The following is a 20,958-nucleotide window of genomic DNA, read 5'->3' on the forward strand; positions in this document are numbered from 1 at the left end:
GTCGACGAAGCGCGCGCCGACCTCCGCCCGCGGCGTCCAGACCAACTTGGTCGCCTCGTCCGCGACCGAGTTCGGAGACTGCCTCCCGGCACCAAACCGGCGGACGGGCACGGCGGCGGCGGCAAACGGGATGGACGCGAGCGCGCCGGTGGTGCCACGCAGCAGCGTACGCCGTGGCACGGGCGGCGGCTGAAGCGCTCCACGGCACACCACGCAAAGCAGCGACAGCGCGAGCAGCCGTATGCAAGAGAGCTGAGACCGAGACGGCGCGACGAATGGTGTCCGACAATCGCCAGCCATGGCACAGCACCTCCTCTGCGGTGCTCGGCCGTGCTGAGGTCGTGGGTGCCGCGAGAGGAGTGCCCGGGAGCTTCGATTTTCTCTTTCTTTGCTTCTTTATTTCGTGTCGTCATCATCTGTCTCGCGTCCACCCATGCCGCGTTGGTGTCCACTCCGAGTGGCTGTTCTTCACCTTCCTACCTATTCACGTGCATTCCAGTTTCTTAAGAATTGGTAGGGGAATGTACGTAAGAACCAACGTCACTGAAAAGCGGGAAGGGGCACGGGTAGGGCACCAGTTCTCCCCGATTTCCGAGAAAGTGCGCTAGAGGTCTGTAGCCTGCGGACTCGCTTCGATGATGCACTCCCGACTGCGGCAACTCCTGCTCCTGCTGCTCCCGCTCCTCGCACACGGCCTGCGAGCGGCGCCACGCCTGCACGCTGCTCACGCACCATCGCGCGGCGGGCGTGTCGCCGCGCTCGACGCCAGCGGCCTCGATGCGGCCGCGGCGTGGGCGGCTTACAACGTGCAGCTTGTTGAGCACCCGCTGGTAACAAAGGCGCTCACGGCAGGCCTGATCATCGGAGCGGGCGACGCGGCGGCGCAGACGCTGGAGGGGAGGCAGACGGGCGCGCCCTTTGACGGCGTCCGCTACCTCCGCTGGGCGATCTTTGGCCTTGTGCTGCAGGGGCCCTGGAACCACGCGTTCTACCAGCTGCTCGACGCCGCGCTGCCGCCCACCGCGGACCCGTTCACGCTCACCACCCTCGAGAAGGTCGGCATCGACCAGTTTGTGCAGGCGCCAATCTTCACCGTCATCATCCTGTGCTTCTTCGCCGTTGTCGAGGGGAAGGGCCTCGCCTTCGCGCGCGAGCAGGTGAAGAACGACCTCGGCGGGATCCTCGTGAAGAACTGGAGCGTCTTCCTGCCCGCCACGGTGATCAACCTCGGCTTCTGCCCACCGGAGCTGCGCGTGCTCTTTCTCAACTGCGTTTTCTTCGGTTGGGTGGTCTACCTGTCACTGTTTCTGAATGCGGAGGGCGAGACCGCCGAGTGAGTGTTGTGGAGTGTTTCGTTGGTGCTATCTTTCGGCACGCCCGTGTGCCATACACGTAGCGTTTTTTGGCTTCTCTCCGAGAGAGGCCCAGAGCCCCTACAGCCAGCCGCCCCGTACGGCGGTCCCTTAGTGCTTAGAGCACCTTAGGAGAGCTCTTCATGCTTGAACTCCACAACCACCGCAAGTTGCGGGCCTGCCTCGGTGTCGGGAAGGAGCGTAAAAAAAACTGCGGCCCTCGAAAAGCTGCGAGAAGCTCATAGCGGCCCTCGATCTCTGACAACCTCGAAGAATGTGGGCTTCGCCTGCCTGCCCGACGCCTCCCCCGCCGCGGGGGCCCGTCCCGCGACGCCCACCGGCCGACCCCCACACTCGCCCCCCTTCTCAGGACCCGCCTCACGATGATGCTCGCCGGCGCCGGCGTCGCCTCGTCTCACGCACCTTGACGGTTGACGCCTTGCACGGGGTCGGACTGTGGCTGTCGATCTTACGGCACGGCGACGGAGGCGGCGCCGCGGCCCGCCTTTGACCACTCGTTGACTTCAGCCGCCAGTGCTGCGACGGTCCGCTTGCCCTTGATCGTCGTCCCCTTGGCCGAGGCGACAGGGCAGGCCTTGCTTGCCGCCTCGGGGCAGGCGGACAGCAGCGCCTTGCACACCGGCATGCAGTCGTTCCCAAAGGCGGCGCAGTGGAGAGGCAGGGCGCCGGCCTGTCGCGAGGGACGGGTCCTGCTGGGTAGGGTGGTGGCCTCTACGGGGTAACGAGTGGAGGGCGCGAGGCCTTGGTCTCTGCACGGATCCCTGCGGGGTTCGCAGCCAGAAGGACGAGCACGACAGGCAGCGAGGAGGACGAGCACGCGGCAAAGTGAAGCGGCAACCAGCCGGCCTTGTCCGCTGTCTCCGCCGCCCGTGGGTTCTGCGAGATTAGTTTCTTCACAATCGTAACTGAGGCTGCTCGCGCCGCCACGTGAAGCGGAAGCCACCCGTTTGCGTCCCTGATGAAGGCGGCTCTGCCGTTTGAGGCGAGATGAAGGAGGACCTTCTCTTCGTCGGCGTACGATGCACCCAGGTGGAGGAAGGTAGGAGAAGCTTTCGGCTTCATTGCGGAATGAGAGAGGCAAGCAACGGCTTTTGGCGACCGCCCTGGCGAAGGCGTGTTGAGAAGCGAAAAGAATTTACACCCACAGCTCGCTTTACACACTTCCGCGCACGATATTGGGCACGGAACGTACCGAACGTAGAGCCGAGCGGAAGGAAGCGGGGGAAGATGACTCAGAGGAGGACGAACCAGTGGAAATCCCGTTGTCAGCCGTCACGATGCACCCGAAGGGGACCCCAGCGCCGGCATCATCCGTGAAGGCACAAGTGTTCGAAGAGAGAGTGGACCTGAGCAATGATATGACTGGGCGGCAAATGATAGCAGTGGGCGTCAGAAGACTCGTCCTTGCTCGAGGAGAGCTATAGACTGAGGGGCCAGGATATGCAAGGAGGGCGGAGCTGCGCCGAAAGGCGAAAGAAGCCGAGAGAACAAGGGAACGGCAGGCGGCGGCGGCGGCGCAGAACGAGGCAGAGGAGAGCGACGCGACAGAGGAAGAAGCGACAAGGGAGAGCACGACGAGAAGGGGGCGACCGCGAGGTGGCACGAAGGTTGAAGCGAGAATCGGCGAGAGACTGCGAAGGGAGATAGAAAGAGGCGGACGCCCATGGTGGGGTGATGATAGGCGGAGCTGCGCAAGCACGAGATGGAGAACGCGAGGCTGTGGTGTTAAAGCAGTGAAAGGGTGGGTGACGGCTAGCGCATCACACCCCTCTCCTTAAAATCCCTGTGTGGTGGCGGCGTGCCGTCCTCCCATCCCTCCCTTGGGTTGCCCGCTTTCTTTCTTTCTTTACTGGGCTCGTGGTAGTGAGAGACTGCCGGTGAGAAGCCGGAGGAAGGTCGCTAGACTGAGATGAGACCACCAGTGGAGTTGCAGTTGGGATTCCACCGTGCACCGCGCTGCGAGCCTGTCGTGTCCCTTGTCAGGAGCAGGAGAGCCCCACCTGTCCCCCTGATCGTCCTTCCAAAATCCTGCTCGTGCAGGTGTGGACCCTGATCCCTGTCCTCCTCCCCTATCCCTCGTTTGGGCCAGTCCGCGGAACGCGCGCACTGGGCACGGGACTGGCGCGCACTGGGACTAACACAGGTACACCACGGGAGCCGCCTAAGCGACCCTGCGTGAAGGGAAAAGAATTTTACAAGCTGCACGGCGGACTGACGCGCACTGGCACTAACACAGGCGAAGAAGAGTTTACAATAAATTGCTCTCTCACAACAGACAACACTTCTAATAAAGATAATTATTTTCCTTCGCCTTGGCTTGATTGGTGTCCAGTCGCAGTCCGAGCCTGGCTGTTCTTCACCTTCGATACATACATACATAATAAGCGACTTCCTGTGGCGAGGCACTAAGGTCGGGGCACTCGACCGCCCTCGCTCGGCCTCGCCGCAGGCAGGCAAGCTCATTCATTGTACATTGACGATCTTGCTCTGCTGCGATGGTCGTGTGAAGAATTCACCTTGGGGGTGTTCATCCGTGTTCATTCCTGGGCATCCCAACTGTGAACCCCAAGGGTGAAGAACGATTCATGTATACACGCTGGTTGGTCGCTGCTTCTGCAATCCATTTGCGCTTGGTGTGTGGCGTTTTTCGTAACTCGAAAGCTGAAGTGGTAAAGAAAAACAACGGCAGTATGTTCTTTGTGTGTAGGTCGTCTAGAAGTTGCTATGTCTACTGCTCTTCTGCTGACCTCTGCGCTGGCCGAGCCCCTGCCACGCCCGCCCCCCCTCCCCTCTCTCCCCCCTCACTCCCCTGCCCGCCACACGGTTGAAATGGCACACATGACCACGCCACCTCGCGCGCAGGTGGGGAGGGGCACAACTCGTAATGAATGGTGGGCGTGCCCACCCCGGAGTGGTTCGACCCCACGCAAATCCGAGACGGTGTGACGGGATGCTGGCTCTGTGGTCTCAGGCCCAGTGAGGTAGTGCACGAGACTATCCCGGATCCTGCTGAACAAGCTCCTCTTGTAGCTCGATCGGTCACACCGCCATCGCCGTCGGGGAGAGGGGGGACGACACTCTAGACGACACTGCTTCGGCAGCGTGCACCTCGATCCTGTACCGTGTTTGTTATGACCCCCCCCCATGAACACACCAGCGAGGGAGGGCGAGACGATCGAGGGGTCCCGTACCATGCGGAATCGACCCTATCCAGTGCTCAAGTGCTCAAGTGCTCAACGCACAACGGCAGTATAACTCTCTCTCGCGGACTTGCGACATGCAGACCTGCGAGCAATGCGGTCAGCCGGAAGAGTCTCTATTCCGTTGCGCGGACCGAAATTGCCCGGCGTGCCTCTGTGCCGACTGCAATGCATACAACGATACGGCACGATACAGCGACGTTCCAGGCGGTGTGGACTACATCTGCTGCATGCGTTGCGGTGGGTCTGTCGAGCGCAAAGTGGGCGATTACTGGGTGCTGGTCCATAACGACAATGATGAGGACAAGGCCGATCCGGCCAAGCAGGTTGACCGCGACTTCATCTCACCCATCGGCTACTGGACTGATTTTGACAGCATGTACTGCGCGCTCGTGCCTCCTGAAGACGACCCTTCTTTCAACCCGAAGGACCGTGACAAGTATGGCTTGTTGTGCGCTCCTACACCCAAGACGATGCGCATCCCGTTTACCTGTGTCGGCTGCTACAAAGAGGAACCGCACCGAGTGATCCCCGGAGAATCCCCGAGTGAGGTGCGCGCGATGGAGCACCGCGTGGTCGCCGAGTGGGACGGCGGGCAGAACACCGGCCTGCCGGCGCGGCTACAATGCGAGCCGTGCTTCGCTCGCCACCAGCGCCATCAAGAGAAGCTGCGGCGGGAACGGGAGGAGGATCATCGCCGCGAGGAGATGGAGCGGCGCGAGTGGGAGAAGCGGTCGCAGGCCAAGCAAAGCATCAAGCGGAAGGCCAAGCAGGAGGAGCAAGAGCGGCGTCTACGCACGACGGCAGGCGCGGACGATGCCGACAAGGCCCGCATGGCCACGCTCAAGATCGACGCGCTAAAGCGCGTCTGCGCGGCGAATATGCTGCTCGTGTCTGGCAACAAGTCGCAGCTGCTCGAGCGGCTGATCGGCTGCCGTCGCCACGGCCGTCTGGGCTCGGCCTGTCCCCAATGCAAGTGCGGGAAGCTCGAGATGTGCTACAGGGATGATGGCCCTAGCGGTAGCTTCCCAGAGCCGAGCGCGGTCCACTGCAAGCACATGAAAGGCATGGGCCGACCGTGCGGCTACGTCAAGATCACGAGCGGGGGCAAGAGCGAGGTGCTCAAGGGCAAGCTGATCGACAGCCCCGAGGGCGATCTTGCGGGCGCACAGCTGATTCTGGTGTGACGAGAAGAAACGACCGTGAAGACGCAGTGGAGGGCCATGATGCTTGGTCCCGGACCTACTGCCTTCACGCATGGACATGGACAGGGCTATGCCCCGCTCGCATGTGAGGGAAACCCCAGCCTCATCATTTTTGATGCGTGACATCGGTGCCTCCTGCTCCCATTTCCGCCAGGTTGGCAACTGAGTGGATACTGGTTGGCAATCATCCACAGGCACCGGTTCGCGGGGAGAGGAGTGGACGCGTATGACAGCCCGCGCGCGTGCAGCCACGCCTCATGCCCGCGGTGGCGTCCTTGTATTCCTGGTTCTTGACGCCAGGCGCAGGCCGACGCCACCGATCGATCCACGTGTCTTCCACTGCGTCTGCTTGAGCCTGCGGCCGCCAAAACGGTCCGCGCGTCTTCCGCCGAGTGCAAGGAGTGCAAGGGAGTAGAAAGCGTAAGAGGTGAAGGCGGCCACCACGCCGTCCTCCTCCGCCACCTGTTGTTGTTCTGCTTTTCCTTCGTGTTGGTTTCAAACAAGAAATACTGTCCCGTTTTGCTGTTCACAGCTAGGGACGGCCTCTGCGGCTAAGTCAAATCACCCCCACCGCCTCCCACCGGGAGGGGGAAGGCTGGGGGTGATTTCTCAGATTTTTCCCGCAACCTCCTTCCCCGATAGAGGACCCCTCCCTGAGTCGGCGGATCGAATTTCCACGCGAATTCCCCTCGGGCATCGCTGTGAATGAGCATTCGCAGGCCAGGCCACAGGTGCCAGCCGCACTGGCGGTGCTCTCGCTCCCTTCCTCGCCGCCACGCCGACTGGCGAGCTCGTCGCGGGCGGCCAGGTGATCGGCTAGAGCGCAGACGTCGGGCTTGGCCTCCGTCGCCGTTCAGATGGACGGCTGTTGGTGGTGCGGGACCACGAACTGGTCTCGCAAGGGCGGTGAGGCGGCCAACGGGCTGCCCGCCGTGGCTCTAGAGCGAGGAGAAGCGCTCGGGCCGGCGTCTCCGGCGTCGACGCGCATCCATAAGGACTGCGCGGCGGCGGTACGCAAGAGAGCTTCTGCGCGCGCTGCTGAGGAGCGTGCTGCTCCGCCGGCAAGAAGCACGCGCTCCGCTGTCGAGACTGCGCGTCCCGACAGCAAGCGCCCCGCTGTCGGCGGCTGGGCGACGGTGTCGAGGCCGGGCACTAGTTTAGGCTTGCCGCCGCCCGGCAAGGCGCAGCGGACCGACGCACTCGATCGGATGGAGGAGGAGCCGCCGCCGCCTCATCCGCTGCCGCCTCCCGCTCCCGCTCCTGCTCCTGCTCCCGCCGCCAGCAGCCAGGAGGAGGCGGCGGAGACACCGGACGCGCGTGTGGCAGCCCGCTCACGTACCAGCATCCGATGGCTCTCTGTGGAGGGCGGGAGCGACTCGGAGATGGCGCAGCGCTGCCGGAATGAGATGGCGGCTCGCCGACAGGTGGATGATGAGTTGAGGGCTGCGGAGGCGCGGCTGGCGACAGCGGAGAAGACCATCGCCGCCCTGAGGCAGGAGGTCGCCGCGGGCGCGCCGGCGCGGGCGCGCTTATCCGACCTGGAGAAGGCGAGCAGGGGCGCGGTCTCGTACAAGACGTTCTTGCAGGCTGCCGCCATCTGCAAGGACGCCGGTCACCAGTGCGCGCCAGAGCCCAAGTGTCGATCTTTCCCCCCCCACTTGCTCACTCCTCGCGCGCACTCCGCCCGCAGTGACATGTGCGGCAATTTCGCCCTGTGGCTGACTTCGGACCGCTTTCATCCAGACTGCCCCGCGGCGCATGAGCTGAGCGACGCCTCCGCCAACTTGCTGCAGCCGCACGCCTCGCGTTTTCGCTGGTCGGAGGCGTCGCAGCGCCACCTTGTATCGCAACACTCCTCACGCAGGTCGAGTCTTTCACCTCGCCCTCTCCGTCCACCCCAGCCCCAATTATTCACAACCCTGCGCTTCCGTGCCTCGCAGCGCTTCCGCAGCGCTCGACATCCGGAACGGCCTGAACGAGAAGCCGGGATGGCGTGGCACGCCTCAGCCTTCCCACACGACGCTCGTCGCTTGGCGCGAGAGGATGCTAGCGGCGCCGAGCGGCGGCAGCGCGGACCCGCCTCTGGGCTTCCTGCGAAACAACGCGATCGACTTCATTAACGGCTACATCGCGCAGCTGCAAGCGGATGGGCCGCACCTCCTCGACGGCGTCGTGCCGGTCTGGCTCGGGAACGATGCGACCGACATGACAAACGCGCTTCGCGAGACGCGCAAGTTCACTTTTGTCAACGACGCCGACCACTCCCTCTTCGACCCGGGCGCGCCGAGCCCGAAGGTCCTTGAGCAGCGCTATGTTGCCCTTCAACAGGGCCTCGAGCAGCCAGGGAGCGGCGGCCTCGTCGCCGCGCTTCTCTTCCTGCAGGAGCAGGCTCCGATGCTTGCCGAGCGCGCGGCGGCATGCGAGGCAAACGCTCTCAAAGCGCTCGCTCGATTCCGCAAGGCCCCCCGCCTCTCCGCATCCAGGCGCACCGTCGCAAAACCGACGAAAAGCGTGCAGGCGGCCGCTGAGCTCGCCGCCCACGCCGCCTCGCTTGGGCTGGGCGACGCGACTGTGCCGCTGGACCCAGCGCAGTACGACCTGGACTCGGCGAAGAAGGCGCTCGTCGGCAAGGGCGGTGGGCGGCTCGTCAAAGTGTATGCGAGCGAGTATTCGGATGGAGACGATGAGGCGCCGCCGCGGCTGCCGGGGCAGGAGGAGGAGGAGGAGGAGGAGGAGGAGCATTACGTTGGCGTGATATCAAAGGTGGCGGCGGGGGCGCAGGGCGCAATCACAGTCAGCGTCGCCTATCCAGGCGTCGCCGCAGGCGAGGAGGCCACTCTCGAGGAGATGAATTTGGAAGTGGCACTCTCCCACTTGGTGCCGTTTCATGCGATGACCGAGGAGCAGCTGGGCAAGCTGCCAAGGTCGCTGCTCGAGCGTGAGTGCGGCGCAGATGGGCGGAAGCTTCGGGGCGTCAGCGGAAAGCCGGCCAAGGCACTAGGAACGCTGCTCTTTGACGCTCTTGCTGCGCTCGAGCGCGCCACTCCCGGCGCCGACGACCGCGACGCCACTGATGGCGCTGGCGGTTCCCCGGAGGCCGTCGCCGTCACGCCCGGCGAGGCTGCAATCGACGACGACGTCGGCGTGGTCTCAAGCGGCTCGTCCTTGCGCGACCAGCTGCGCGAGTTGTCGGAGGGGTTGCAACAGCGCCAGATCGTGGCGATCGAGAAGTACAACGCGCTGCACAGCGCCGCGTGCCAACGGCGCGACTCTGCAGCGGCGCTGCTCGCGGCGGTGCTCGGTCCTAATGATGGTCCGCTCAACGAGGAGTCCTGCGCCATGCTGGTTTCGGCGATGACCAATGTCGATGCTCTAAAGCTGCGGGCGGTGGCGTCGGTCAGGGACGTGGTCGCCACGATGCGGAAGTGCGCGACGAAGCTTCTGGTGTACAAGGTAATGGATTGGGCCGCGCGCCGGCCCGTCACCGTCGCGCGCTTCGCGCTGAGCGGCGCGACTAGCGCGCAGCGGCAGCTGCAAATAAACACGTACGTCTTGAATGCGCTGCACGCGGCCTTTGACGAGCGCTGCCGCGACAGCGCGGCGCGCACTTCGAGCGGCGGCCCGATTGTTGCGCGGGTCCAGCTTCTCCAGTCGGATGGAGAGGCGTGCAACCTCAAAGCCAATCCTTACCCTGGCGCAGGCCCCTCATCGCTGCTAGACCTGGCCGTCGCCGCGGCGGAGCGGGTCAAGGCGCTTCGTGCGCAGCATCGGAGGGACGTCCCAGCTCTCATCACGGCTATTTTGGCGGAGACGGTCCCGAACCCGTTGCCGGCCAGGCTGCAGCGGCTCGGATACACCCTTTGCCCTCGCAAAGTGCCCTCAGCAGTGCCGCTTGAGGGGGACGGCAGCGTGCCTCCCTCTCCGGAGGCACGCGAGCCACCGACGCCGCCCACCGCACGGCACGACGGCTCTTCGCGTCTCCCAACCTCCCCCGACGACGGGGTGGGGTTGCAGGTGTCTTGAGCGCCACACGTCATCGCTTCCCGACATGCCCCTAGCCAGGCCAGGCGCCTCTTAGCTGACCATTTCTTCCTAGGCGACCCTCGAGTGGTTCGGAGATAAGATCGAGGACCACGGCGCCGCTTCGGTGGTGCGAGGTGGCGCCATCCTCGGACGGCTCCCCATATGGCTGCGAGATCAGTTTGACCGCATGGAGCAACTGCGGCCGACGCGTGCCACGTCGCGACTGGCGCTCGCGTTGCCTTTGCAGGTGACGAAGCGGATGCTGCCGGTGCCAGAGTCAGATACGGAGTTTGACACTGAGTACACGACACTGCTCGGCGGCGACGTGTTGCCGGAGTCATTTAGCGATCGGTCAAAGTTGGCGTATGAGGCGCTGGCCCGGGCGCGGGCCACTCCCGCTGCCGTCGGCGCCGTCGGCGCCGTCACCGTTGCCACCGTCGCCACCGTCGCCGCCGTCGCCGCCGCTGCTCCGACCTCTTCTCGTATTCCACCTTCAGCCACAGCCGTCGCCGCCGCTGCAGCTTTCCTGGCCGTGGACCGTCTCCCGTTGTTTTTGCTCCGACCGGCGCTCGCCGTTGCGGTGGCGGCAGACACCGTCGGTTGTGTACCGCCGGCAGAGACTGCGGATGGGCTGCTGGCAGAGCACGGGGCAGAGCCCGTGGACGCCGCAGCTGCCGCCGCCACCGCCGATCGACCACAGCGAGCCCAGCCGAGTGCCGTCAGGCCAATCGCGTTTTGCAAGTGGCGGCCATGCAGCCCGTCGCAGGCAGTCGCTTCTGCCGCTGACGCCGCCGCCGCCGCCGCCGCCGCCGCCTCATCCTCCGCAGCCGACGCCGCTCTCGCCGCCCGTGTTCGGCCACTCGAGGCCGCCGCCGCCGCCGCTCTCGCGGCCGCCCGCGCCGCCACCACCGCCGCCTCTACCTCTGCCACACAGCTCCCCTCCCACGCCACCGAGGCCTCCACCCGCAACCCCGCCACCGCTGCTGCCGCCGCCACCCCAGCCGCAGTCCCCACGCCCACTGTGGCGGCCGTCACGGCGCCGGCGCCACCAATGTCGGTTGCCGTAGTGCACCGCGTGCTGCGTCTCGAAAGGGCGGGCGGAGCGGTGGATCGGGGTGAGCTCGATGTCGACGACCTGTACGACGAGCTGTTGCTCTCCGTCTTCCAGGGGCTGAGATGTCAGCACCTCGAGTTTCGGTCACGCTTCTACGCGCCCAACGGCGACGCCATCGTGCAGGCCTTTTGCGCAGAGCACACGGACAAGAATTTTGTCCAAGCCCGATCCGAGGCGAGCCGCCCCCGCCCCCCTCTGCCCGCGATCTGCCCGCAATCTGCCCGCAATCTGCTTGGGCCTGGCCCTCGTTCAACTCGCCCGTGAACCACTGTCCCACCCCGCTGCTCGTAGAGCAAGAAGGTTGCTGCCGACGCCCTCATCTCTACGCCTGTCATTCTCGAGGCAGGGCGAGCGCTCGCCGAGCAGGACCCGAAAAAGTTTGCGCTGATTGCGCCTTTCCTCCGGACTACCGACATGCAGAGCACCCCCTCCATGGCTTGGCCGCTCGTGTCCCCCGAGCTGCAACGCGCGCTTGACGGCACCAAGGAGGGTGTGGTGCTCGAGGCGCTCGGGCTAGGTAACCACCCCCTGTCTCCTCCCCCCATATCTCCCCATATCTCCCCATATCTCCCCATATGCTTCTCCACGCGCCCTGCCCGGTCGGTCACGGACCTGCACTGCGCACACAGCTGTGCCTTTACCCACCTTCGGGAGAGAAGCGGCGTCGCTGGGCCGGTTCGCCCCCAAAGGCGGCCCCGCCATGATCCCGGAGGAGAGGGGTGCGTTCGGGGCACCCCCCGCTCTCACGTAAACGGCTTGCCCAGGCAAGCTGTTGACCGTGAGACGTGAGGCAGTATAATCATGGGTACCGAGATTTCCCTAGCTCTTTGCCAGCCCTTGTCTATAGGTGGGCGCCCACATCCCAGCGCATATGCCATATCTCCCCACATCTCCCCGTATCTCCCCGTATCCTCCTAGTTAAAGCAGTCCGCCCTCCTGACTGGTGGATGTGCCGCGTGGATGTGGCCGCGCGTGTGTGGCGACTGATCGACTTTTTCCCTGTGCGTACTCCACGCAGGCTACCGTGCGCGGAACATGCGCGGGCTTACGCCGGAATGCCGTCTCCTCTTCACGGAGGTCCTCCGCTCGGCTACGGTTTTGAACGTGTGGGGCGAGCAGCTGCTCATGCCCTTTGGCGGCGGAGCCGTGCGCGCGCGGGAGGGTCGGCTTTCGGGGGTGCGCGCCCAACAGGTGCAGGGAATGGGAGCGGGGAACCTCCTCCGGTATCTGCAGGAGGCGGACGCGCGAGCAGAGGTTCGCCGCCGGCACCCCGGGTGGGAGCCGAGTGCCAAGCTTTGGCACACAAACTGCCTGGAGAATGGCTTCTCCGTGCTCTGCATGCTGTGTGGCGGCGTGAAGCCCGAGCTGGTGCAGTGCTTGGCGGCGCTCCGTCGCGCGGACATCACCGAGCTTCTCCGCCACGATCCGAAGACCGCATGGCTGACTGTCCGCCGCAAGAAGAGGACAAGGCGCGCCCATCCACCCAACCCCCCCCGCCCCCACCTCTCCCAGCACAGCACAGCCTCCCGGCGCCACCCTGCTCCACAGCTCGAAGTACTCTGCGGCGTCCAGCGACGGCGCGGGAGGCACCGCCGTGGCTGAAACGTGGTACGACACGTCCAACATCCTCCCCTCCGCCGAGGGCGTGCGTGCCTTCGAGAGGCTGACCGAGCAGACCGCGCTGAGCAACGCCACCTCAGGGAACGAGCGCGTGCGATCAAACTTTGCCAACAAAGGTCTCGGCTCGGAGGCCGGAGCCGCAATGCGCGGGCCGTGAGTGCGTGAGGACAGCAAAATGTGTTTCCTCAAATATTTTGGCACGTCAGACTGACCAAGACACATTTTAGACTGACCACGCTGTCGGCACACGCAGCTGTGAGCGTCGCGCGCGCGTGTCCTCAAGTGTGTCTGTTCAGAGACGGCACAGCTGAGAGACCGCTGCCCTGATCCACAGGCCGAGCCGGGGACGGCGGGGGCGGCCACTGGGCACCGTCGTGCGCCGCAAGCTGCCCCAGTCACGTCGGCCCGGCGCCTCGAGGGAGCGCCGCCTAGAGGAGCGCCGCCGGCCACGCGCCTCGAGCGACGGCGCCGTCCCGACTCGTCGCCGCGACGACGAGAGAGGAGCGCTGCCTGGCGCGCAGGCAGCGAGCGCGCTCGAGGTGACCGAGCTGATCCGCGTGTGGCCGCCGCTACGCGACGCCGCATCTCGCACGGATGACGCCAGAAGCTCGCACGACGGCGCGGGAGCGCGCGGCTGGCGGGAGTGCGTGCGATAGGGTGCCAGAAGGCCGGCCGAGCATCGCCAGCGCGGCTCGAGGCCGTTGCCCGGGCCCCGCGGCGGGTCGAGGAGGCGCTCGCGGAGGCGACAGGAGCGCGCGGCACAGCTCCCAACTGACACCGATCTCGGACCTGAGGAGAGGAGGAGGCGGGCGTCGGTGCACCCTGAGGGCGCCTGCAAAGCGGCAGGTCCGAGATCGATGTCGTTTGGGAGCTGTGAGGTGTCGGAGAGCTCTCGAGGTCTCGACGGGCAGCCTGACCCCTCTCCTCCCACCCACCCACCTCCCACAGGCAAACCTTCGGCTCCCGCTCAGAGGCTCGCCGCGCCCGTGCGGCGCGCCGAGGCGGCGCCGAGGCCGGCGCCTTGCACCCGGCCCGCGGCCGGCACCGCCTCGCCCCACAACTGACCGCCCTGCGGCCCCTGCGCAGGCGTACCACAGGCGTCGCTCAAAAAGCGACGCCGGGTGTGGGCTGCTCCCTTGACCCGTCACCCGCCGCGCCCTCGCCCGGCCGCCTCACCGCTCACGGAGCGTGCTCGCCGCCGCCGCCGCGCGTCCCGCGCCGCCACGCATGCCCCTTGCCCTGACGCGCGCTCTGTGCAGCGGCGCAGAGCGCGCGTCCCTGGCACAGACGGAGCAGCGGCCGCGCCAGCGGTCGCTGCTCCGCCCCCCCGTCGCGCGCGCCGCGCGCGCGCTGCCGCCGCCGCCGCCGCCGCCGCCCCCTCCTCGCCGTCTTCCCCACCCTACCCTCTGTTGCGCGCGCCGCGCAGCCGCGCTGCGCGCCCCCGCCCCCGCCCCCGCCCCCGCTCCCAAGCGCCCCTTCCCCGGTAGGTGTGCGTAGAAAGTAGAACCAATCGAGAGGTGGCAGAAGCCGCCGTGTGTGACACATATTGCGGCACGTGAGAGTGAGACAGAGCCCCGGCAGCGCGGGCCAGCGCGCGCGCGCGCGCGCAGCGGCCAGCGCAACAGTTCAAACAGCAAACGGGACGGCCTGCGCAGCCTCTAACTATCTCAGACCGAGAAGTTGGGGGACTGAGGGCCCAACTTCAGAATCGTGCTTTTTGGGTTGGGTTGGGTTGTTGGGTTGGGTTGGGTTGTTCGCGTGGGTTGGGCGGTCGTCGGCGCGATGGGTGAGGTCTCGACCGCCGCCGCTCACGCCAGCGGACGGCCACCATCGGTGTTTTTGGCTTCGCCACCGTCCAAGACGTGCGCCATGCGCTCGCCGGACCACCGCAAGTTGCGGGCAAGCGCTGCCTAGGTGGAAGGATAAAAAAGAAAAAACCCGCGCCTCGAAAAGCTGCGATAAGCTCCCTCGATCTCTGACAACCTCGAAGAATGTGGGCTTCGCCTGCCTGCCCGACGCCTCCCCCGCCGCGGGGGCCCGTCCCGCGACGCCCACCGGCCGACCCCCACACTCGCCCCCCTTCTCAGGACCCGCCTCACGATGATGCTCGCCGGCGCCGGCGTCGCCTCGGGCCTGATGGTCGGCACCGCGCCGGCCGCGCGCACCTCGGCAGTGCAGATGCAGGTTGCGGGCGTTGCGGCCGCGCCGGGCCTCGACATGCGCGGCTCGACCGGCAACCCCCTCGCCGCCGACTCCTCCATCCTCGTCCAGGGCGGCTCGCTCCGCACCTGGTCGTACCGCTCGCCGTCGGTCGAGCAGGTCCAGGTGGTGCTCAGCACTGAGGGCCGCCCGCTGGACGCGGACATCGAGCTGTGGCAGGGGCCGGACAACACGCCGTGCAAGATGCGCGTGTACGTCGAGAACGGGCAGCTCCGCCCCTTCAGCGCCGTCGTCGAGACGCCCCGCGGCCCGAACACGATTGCCATCCGCAACATCGGCCAGATCGAGTTCCCCCTCGCGGCCAACGTCGTCGCGGACAACGTCGACAGCCCGTCGGCCGAGTGCCTCGACACGCGCATGACCATCCAGGGCGGCGCCCTCCGCACCTACCCCTTCGACCCCTCGGTCGACAGCGTCCAGGTGATGCTCAAGACGGACGGCCGGCCGCTCAACGCGCGGATCGAGCTGCTGCAGGGCCCGAACAACAACAAGCAGGTGATCGAGCTGTACACGGAGGACGGCCTCGACCGGCCCTTCTTCTGCATCCTCGAGACCCCCGGCTCGGGCAACGTCGTCCGCGTCGTCAACACCGCCCCCGTCGAGTTCCCGATGACTGCCGGCGTCGTGCCCAACTCCATCAACCAGCAGATGTCGTACGACGCCGTCCTCGGCGGCGACGTGGTCCTCGGCGGCGACGCCGGCTGGTAAGAACCCCGTACCCCGCCCGCATGCGGCGGCGGGCCGCACGGTCGCGCGCACCCCGAAGAACAGGGGGCGGCATGGGGAGGGGGGCGCGCACGCGCCCGATCGTAGGCCTCTTCCGCCCGCGCCCGCCGCGCAGCGCCACCGCCCCGCCGCAACCACTTCCCCCGCAACCATGATGCTGCATACAATCGTACGCCAGTGTGTGCTATGTGTGTCCCTGTATGTGCACTGGTCTCGTGTGTGCGCCAGCCCGGAATGCACCTCCCCAGCAGTTCAGTGTGAGAGGGAGGGTGAGGGAAGAGCGCACGGCGCGAGCGCCGCGCGTGCCCTTCCGACTCTGTATATGTCGTCCGGACTTTAAGATTGAGCTCTGAGAAAAGAGAAGAGTCTGGCACACTTTGTCACTTTGCCGTTTCGCTTTGCGAGCAGGCGCGCCGTGCGCCCCCGCCCCCCCCCCCCTGTGTCCCGCTCCCGCGTCGGCGGAGGCGGCCGGGCGCGCCTCTCACTCTCTGTCCTTGGAGCGGGTGGGCGTGCGCGTGGCGGGTTGCGGCGAGAGCGGGAGCTCGCCCGAGACCTGTGTGCCGTCTGTGTGAATGGCGCCTTCTCCGGACGGGCTTTTTTCATCCAACTCGAGCCACCGAATGACCGAGCTCGAGCAATCGCAGAACGCCGCCAGCGAGGCTGCCGCCGCTGCGGTTGCCCGCCTCAAAGATGTGGTGACCGCCCGCGAGGACGCCGAGTATGCGGCGATGCAGGCGCGGGCGGAGGCGGAGCGGGCGGCATCCAACACGGACTACTTCCCAACGACCTCCTTCTCGAAGCAGCACCCCAGCACGCGGGTGGCCACGCCAGCGACGCGGCAGCGGCTGGCCAACCGGCTGAAGGAGGCCGAGATCCGGGCTGCGATGCTCAGGAAGAAGGAGCTGGAGGTTCAGGCTGAAGCGGCGGCTGCGGTGGCGGCCGAGAAGGAGGCGGCGGCTGCCGTGGAGGCTGAGAAGGAGGGGTCGCGCATCCGAGGGCAGGCGGCACTTGCGGCGCAGGCGGCGCTTGCGGCGGCCACAAAGGCCGACGAGCAGGCGTCTGCGACAGCCATGACCGTCCGCGAGAAGGGCGCTGTCGCTCAAGCCGCAGCCGCCTTGCAGCCTGCCCTGCCTTGCGTGGACACTGCGGGGGAGGGAGCGGCGCGAGCAGGAGCTCCGGACGCGGGCGAGGGCAGACCACTCGTGCAGTGGACCTCGAACGGCGCGGCGCTGTACGAGAGGGCGGTGGCGCGGCGCGAGCAGTCTGCGCTGCGCAATGTCGTCGAGGCGATGGACGAGGTGACGCAGCGGACGGAGAGGGAAAGGCGGTCCTCCATCGCTGCGGTGGAGGCGGCGAGGTCGCTGGCGGCGAGGCGGCGAGTGGAGGCCGAGTCGGCGGCAGTGGCGGCCAAGGCGGAGGCGGCGGAGGCGGCGAGGGCGCGAACCGCGGCCATTGAAGAGGCTGCGCGGACGAAGGAGCTGCTGGCGGAGGAGAGGGTGGCGCGGAGAACGGCGGAGGAGGGGCGCGCGCAAGCAGCAGAGGCGGCCCGGACGAGGGCGGCGGAAGCGGCGCGGCTCTCCAATCTGCTGGAAGAGGAGAAGGCGGCGCGGACGGCGGCGGAGGAATCGGGGGCGCGAGCGGCAGAGAAGGCGGCGACAGAGGCGGCGCGGGCACGCGAGGAGGTGGCGAGGCTGGCCGAGCTGTCGGAGGAGAGGAGGAGGCTTCTGACGGAGCAGAGGGCGGCGCGGGACGCTGCGGAAAAGAGCGAGACGCAAACGGCCCAGCGGGCCCAGGCGGAGGTGGCGAGGGGGCGTGCGGAGCGCGCGGAGCTCAAGGCTGCGCACTCCAAGACTCTCTACCAGGCGAAGGCGGAGCGCGCGGCAGAGCGTGCGGAGCTCGAGGCTGCGCACGCCAAGGCTCTCGACCAAGCGACGGCAGCGCGTGCGGAGCTCGAGGCTGCGCACGCCAAGGCTATCGACCAAGCGACGGCAGAGTGCGCGGAGCTCGAAGCTGCGCACGCCAAGGCTCTCGACCAGGCGACGGCGGAGCGTGCGGCAGAGCGTGCGGAGCTCGAGGCTGCGCACGCCAAGGCTCTCGACCAAGCGACGGCGGAGCGCGCGGAGCTCGAAGCTGCGCACGCCAAGGCTCTCGACCAGGCGACGGCGGAGCGTGCGGCAGAGCGTGCGGAGCTCGAAGCTGCGCACGCCAAGGCTCTCGACCAGGCGACGGCGGAGCGTGCGGAGCTCGAGGCTGCGCACGCCAAGGCTCTCTACCAGGCGACGGAGGAGCGTGCGGAGCTCGAAGCTGCGCACTACAAGGCTCTCGACCAGGCGACGGCGGAGCGTGCGGAGCTCGAAGCTGCGCACGCCAAGGCTCTCGACCAGGCGACGGCGGAGCGCGCGGCAGAGCGTGCGGAGCTCGAGGCTGCGCACGCCAAGGCTCTCGACCAGGCGACGGCGGAGCGCGCGGCAGAGCGTGCGGAGCTCGAGGCTGCGCACGCCAAGGCTCTCGACCAGGCGACGGCAGAGCGTGCGGAGCTCGAAGCTGCGCACGCCAAGGCTCTCGACCAGGCGACGGCGGAGCGCGCGGAGCTCGAAGCTGCGCACGCCAAGGCTCTCGACCAGGCGACGGCAGAGTGCGCGGAGCTCGAGGCTGCGCACGCCAAGGCTCTCGACCAAGCGACGGCGGAGCGCGCGGCAGAGCGTGCGGAGCTCGAGGCTGCGCACGCCAAGGCTCTCTACCAGGCGACGGCGGAGCGTGCGGAGCTCGAAGCTGCGCACGCCAAGGCTCTCGACCAAGCGACGGCAGAGTGCGCGGAGCTCGAAGCTGCGCACGCCAAGGCTCTCGACCAAGCGACGGCGGAGCGCGCGGCAGAGCGTGCGGAGCTCGAGGCTGCGCACGCCAAGGCTCTCGACCAGGCGGCGGCAGAGCGTGCGGAGCTCGAAGCTGCGCACGCCAAGGCTCTCGACCAGGCGACGGCAGAGTGCGCGGAGCTCGAGGCTGCGCACGCCAAGGCTCTCTACCAGGCGACGGCGGAGCGTGCGGCAGAGCGTGCGGAGCTCGAGGCTGCGCACGCCAAGGCTCTCGACCAAGCGGCGGCAGAGCGTGCGGAGCTCGAAGCTGCGCACGCCAAGGCTCTCGACCAGGCGACGGCAGAGTGCGCGGAGCTCGAGGCTGCGCACGCCAAGGCTCTCGACCAGGCGACGGCGGAGCGTGCGGCAGAGCGTGCGGAGCTCGAGGCTGCGCACTCCAAGACTCTCGACCAGGCGAAGGCGGAGCGCGCGGCAGAGCGCGCGGAGCTCGAAGCTGCGCACGCCAAGGCTCTCGACCAGGCGACGGCGGAGCGCGCGGAGCTCGAAGCTGCGCACGCCAAGGCTCTCGACCAGGCGACGGCGGAGCGCGCGGCAGAGCGTGCGGAGCTCGAGGCTGCGCACGCCAAGGCTCTCGACCAAGCGACGGCGGAGCGCGCGGCAGAGCGTGCGGAGCTCGAGGCTGCGCACGCCAAGGCTCTCGACCAAGCGACGGCGGAGCGTGCGGCAGAGCGTGCGGAGCTCGAGGCTGCGCACGCCAAGGCTCTCGACCAAGCGACGGCAGAGCGTGCGGAGCTCGAGGCTGCGCACGCCAAGGCTCTCGACCAAGCGACGGCAGAGCGTGCGGAGCTCGAGGCTGCGCACGCCAAGGCTCTCGACCAAGCGACGGCGGAGCGCGCGGCAGAGCGTGCGGAGCTCGAGGCTGCGCACGCCAAGGCTCTCGACCAAGCGACGGCGGAGCGCGCGGAGCTCGAAGCTGCGCACGCCAAGGCTCTCGACCAGGCGACGGCGGAGCGTGCGGCAGAGCGTGCGGAGCTCGAAGCTGCGCACGCCAAGGCTCTCGACCAGGCGACGGCGGAGCGTGCGGAGCTCGAGGCTGCGCACGCCAAGGCTCTCTACCAGGCGACGGCGGAGCGCGCGGCAGAGCGTGCGGAGCTCGAGGCTGCGCACGCCAAGGCTCTCTACCAGGCGACGGCGGAGCGCGCGGAGCTCGAAGCTGCGCACGCCAAGGCTCTCGACCAGGCGACGGCGGAGCGCGCGGAGCTCGATGCTGCGCACGCCAAGGCTCTCGACCAGGCGACGGCGGAGCGCGCGGCAGAGCGTGCGGAGCCAGAAGCTGCGCACGCCAAGGCTCTCGACCAGGCGACAGCGGAGCGCGCGGAGCCAGAAGCCGCGCACGCCAAGGCTCTCGACCAGGCATCGGCGGGGCGAGCGGAGCTCGAAGCTGCGCACGCCAAGGCTCTCGACCAGGCGACGTCGGAGCGCGCGGCAGAGCGTGCGGAGCTCGAGGCTGCGCACGCCAAGGCTCTCGACCAGGCGACGGCGGAGCGCGCGGCAGAGCGTGCGGAGCTCGAGGCTGCGCACGCCAAGGCTCTCGACCAGGCGACGGCAGAGCGTGCGGAGCTGAGGGCGGAGCTGGCGGAGGAGAAGGTTGCGCACGCCAAAACCCTCGGCGCCAGTTCCAAGGCAAGCGAGGAGATGCAGGCGTTGCGGGAGGCTGCCATGGATGCGGCAGCTCTCCGAGCGCTCGCCGAGGAGAGGGCTGCTCTCGCCGAGAAGAGGGCTACCCACGCAGCGGATGGCGATGCTGAACTCTCCGGCTTGCTGGCGGAGGAGAGAGCGGCGCGGGCGGCGGCCGAGGAGTTGGGGGCGAAAGCAGCAGAGGCGGCGACGGAGGCTGCGCGGGTCTCCGAGCTACTGGAGAAGGCGAAGGCAGCGGCGCCGACGGACGAGAAGGACGTGCCGAGCTGGTCGCGCGGTGCCGAGGCGATGCTCAACGGCGCGGAAATCAATCCCGTTAAGGGCAAGAAGAAGAAGAAGAAGGGCGGTCCGCCTGGGCCGTCGCAGGAGCCCGAGGCGGCGCCGGAGGCAGAGGCTGCCGCAAAGGCGGCGCTGCGCTCCGAGCTGCTGGCGGAGGAGAAGGCGGCGCGCGTGGCGGCAGAGGAGTTGGGGGCGCAGGCAGCGGAGGCGGCGACCGAGGCTGCGCGGCTGACTGGGCTGCTGGAGAAGGAGAAGGCGGCGCGGGAGACGCTGGGCGGCAAAGAGGTGGCGCGGCTCGTGGCCGAGATGCTGGCGAAGGAAAAGGCGGTGCGGGTGGCGGCGGAGGCGGCGACGGAGGCGGCGCGGGCGGCGGCGGCGGCGGCGGCGGAGGCGGCGCGGGCGGAGGCGGAGGTGGCAAAAGAAACGGCGGCGGCGGAGGCGGCGCGGGCGGCGCGGGCGGCGGAGGCGGCGGAGGCGGCGCGGGCGGAGGCGGAGGCGGCAAAAGAAACGGCGGCGGCGGCAGAGGCGGTCCCCAGTGGTACGCGGAAGCCTGCCCCCTCTATGCCGCTCCTTATTGGGAGGCATCCTGCGGCGAACTCGAAGCCGGCCCCCGGCCGGAAGGCCGAAGCTCGGGCACAGGCAATACGCCTGGTCTGCCGGCCCGAATGACACCGTCACGGTGGCTAG

At 67.6% G+C, this 20,958-nt stretch overlaps 5 protein-coding genes across 5 annotated transcripts in view; 4 read left to right on the forward strand and 1 right to left on the reverse strand.

Annotated features, from left to right (window-relative positions):
* Positions 1 to 635: 635 nt before the first annotated feature.
* EMIHUDRAFT_103689 (pmp22 peroxisomal membrane protein) lies at positions 636 to 1,337 on the forward strand (the record flags this gene model as incomplete). Its single annotated transcript, XM_005766213.1, has 1 exon — positions 636 to 1,337. The coding sequence occupies one exon, from the start codon at positions 636 to 638 to the stop codon at positions 1,335 to 1,337; it is 702 nt and encodes a 233-aa protein (XP_005766270.1).
* Positions 1,338 to 1,538: 201 nt separating this feature from the next.
* Positions 1,539 to 2,476, reverse strand: EMIHUDRAFT_356867 (hypothetical protein). Its single transcript, XM_005766214.1, has 2 exons — positions 2,115 to 2,476; positions 1,539 to 2,043 (listed from the first exon to the last, which is right to left on the reverse strand). The coding sequence occupies exons 1-2, from the start codon at positions 2,433 to 2,435 to the stop codon at positions 1,822 to 1,824; spliced, it is 543 nt and encodes a 180-aa protein (XP_005766271.1). The 5' UTR covers positions 2,436 to 2,476; the 3' UTR covers positions 1,539 to 1,821.
* A 4,703-nt stretch (positions 2,477 to 7,179) lies between these two features.
* Positions 7,180 to 12,692, forward strand: EMIHUDRAFT_212367 (hypothetical protein; the record flags this gene model as incomplete). The annotated part of the gene is made up of 11 exons (XM_005766215.1): positions 7,180 to 7,202; positions 7,334 to 7,396; positions 7,469 to 7,642; positions 7,719 to 8,430; positions 8,542 to 9,651; positions 9,875 to 9,928; positions 10,049 to 10,158; positions 10,894 to 11,071; positions 11,207 to 11,432; positions 11,934 to 12,361; positions 12,438 to 12,692. 11 exons carry the CDS (start codon positions 7,180 to 7,182, stop codon positions 12,690 to 12,692), a joined length of 3,333 nt encoding a protein of 1,110 aa, XP_005766272.1.
* Positions 12,693 to 14,508: 1,816 nt separating this feature from the next.
* Positions 14,509 to 15,840, forward strand: EMIHUDRAFT_422016 (hypothetical protein). The gene is made up of 2 exons (XM_005766216.1): positions 14,509 to 14,528; positions 14,623 to 15,840. Coding segments are annotated over exons 1-2 (843 nt in total). The 5' UTR covers positions 14,509 to 14,526; the 3' UTR covers positions 15,464 to 15,840.
* A 261-nt stretch (positions 15,841 to 16,101) lies between these two features.
* The window catches only part of EMIHUDRAFT_212369 (hypothetical protein), a gene marked incomplete at both ends in the record, with an annotated part of 6,356 nt that continues 1,499 nt past the window's right edge, over positions 16,102 to 20,958 (forward strand). The window contains 5 exons of the mRNA XM_005766217.1: positions 16,102 to 16,389; positions 16,537 to 16,808; positions 17,172 to 19,941; positions 20,278 to 20,338; positions 20,853 to 20,950. Of these exons, the coding sequence (XP_005766274.1) occupies positions 16,102 to 16,389; positions 16,537 to 16,808; positions 17,172 to 19,941; positions 20,278 to 20,338; positions 20,853 to 20,950 (3,489 nt within the window). The remainder of the gene's footprint in view (positions 16,390 to 16,536; positions 16,809 to 17,171; positions 19,942 to 20,277; positions 20,339 to 20,852; positions 20,951 to 20,958) is intronic.

Source organism: Emiliania huxleyi (assembly GCF_000372725.1).
Source record: "Emiliania huxleyi CCMP1516 unplaced genomic scaffold EMIHUscaffold_52, whole genome shotgun sequence".
Taxonomy (NCBI): domain Eukaryota; phylum Haptophyta; order Isochrysidales; family Noelaerhabdaceae; genus Emiliania; species Emiliania huxleyi.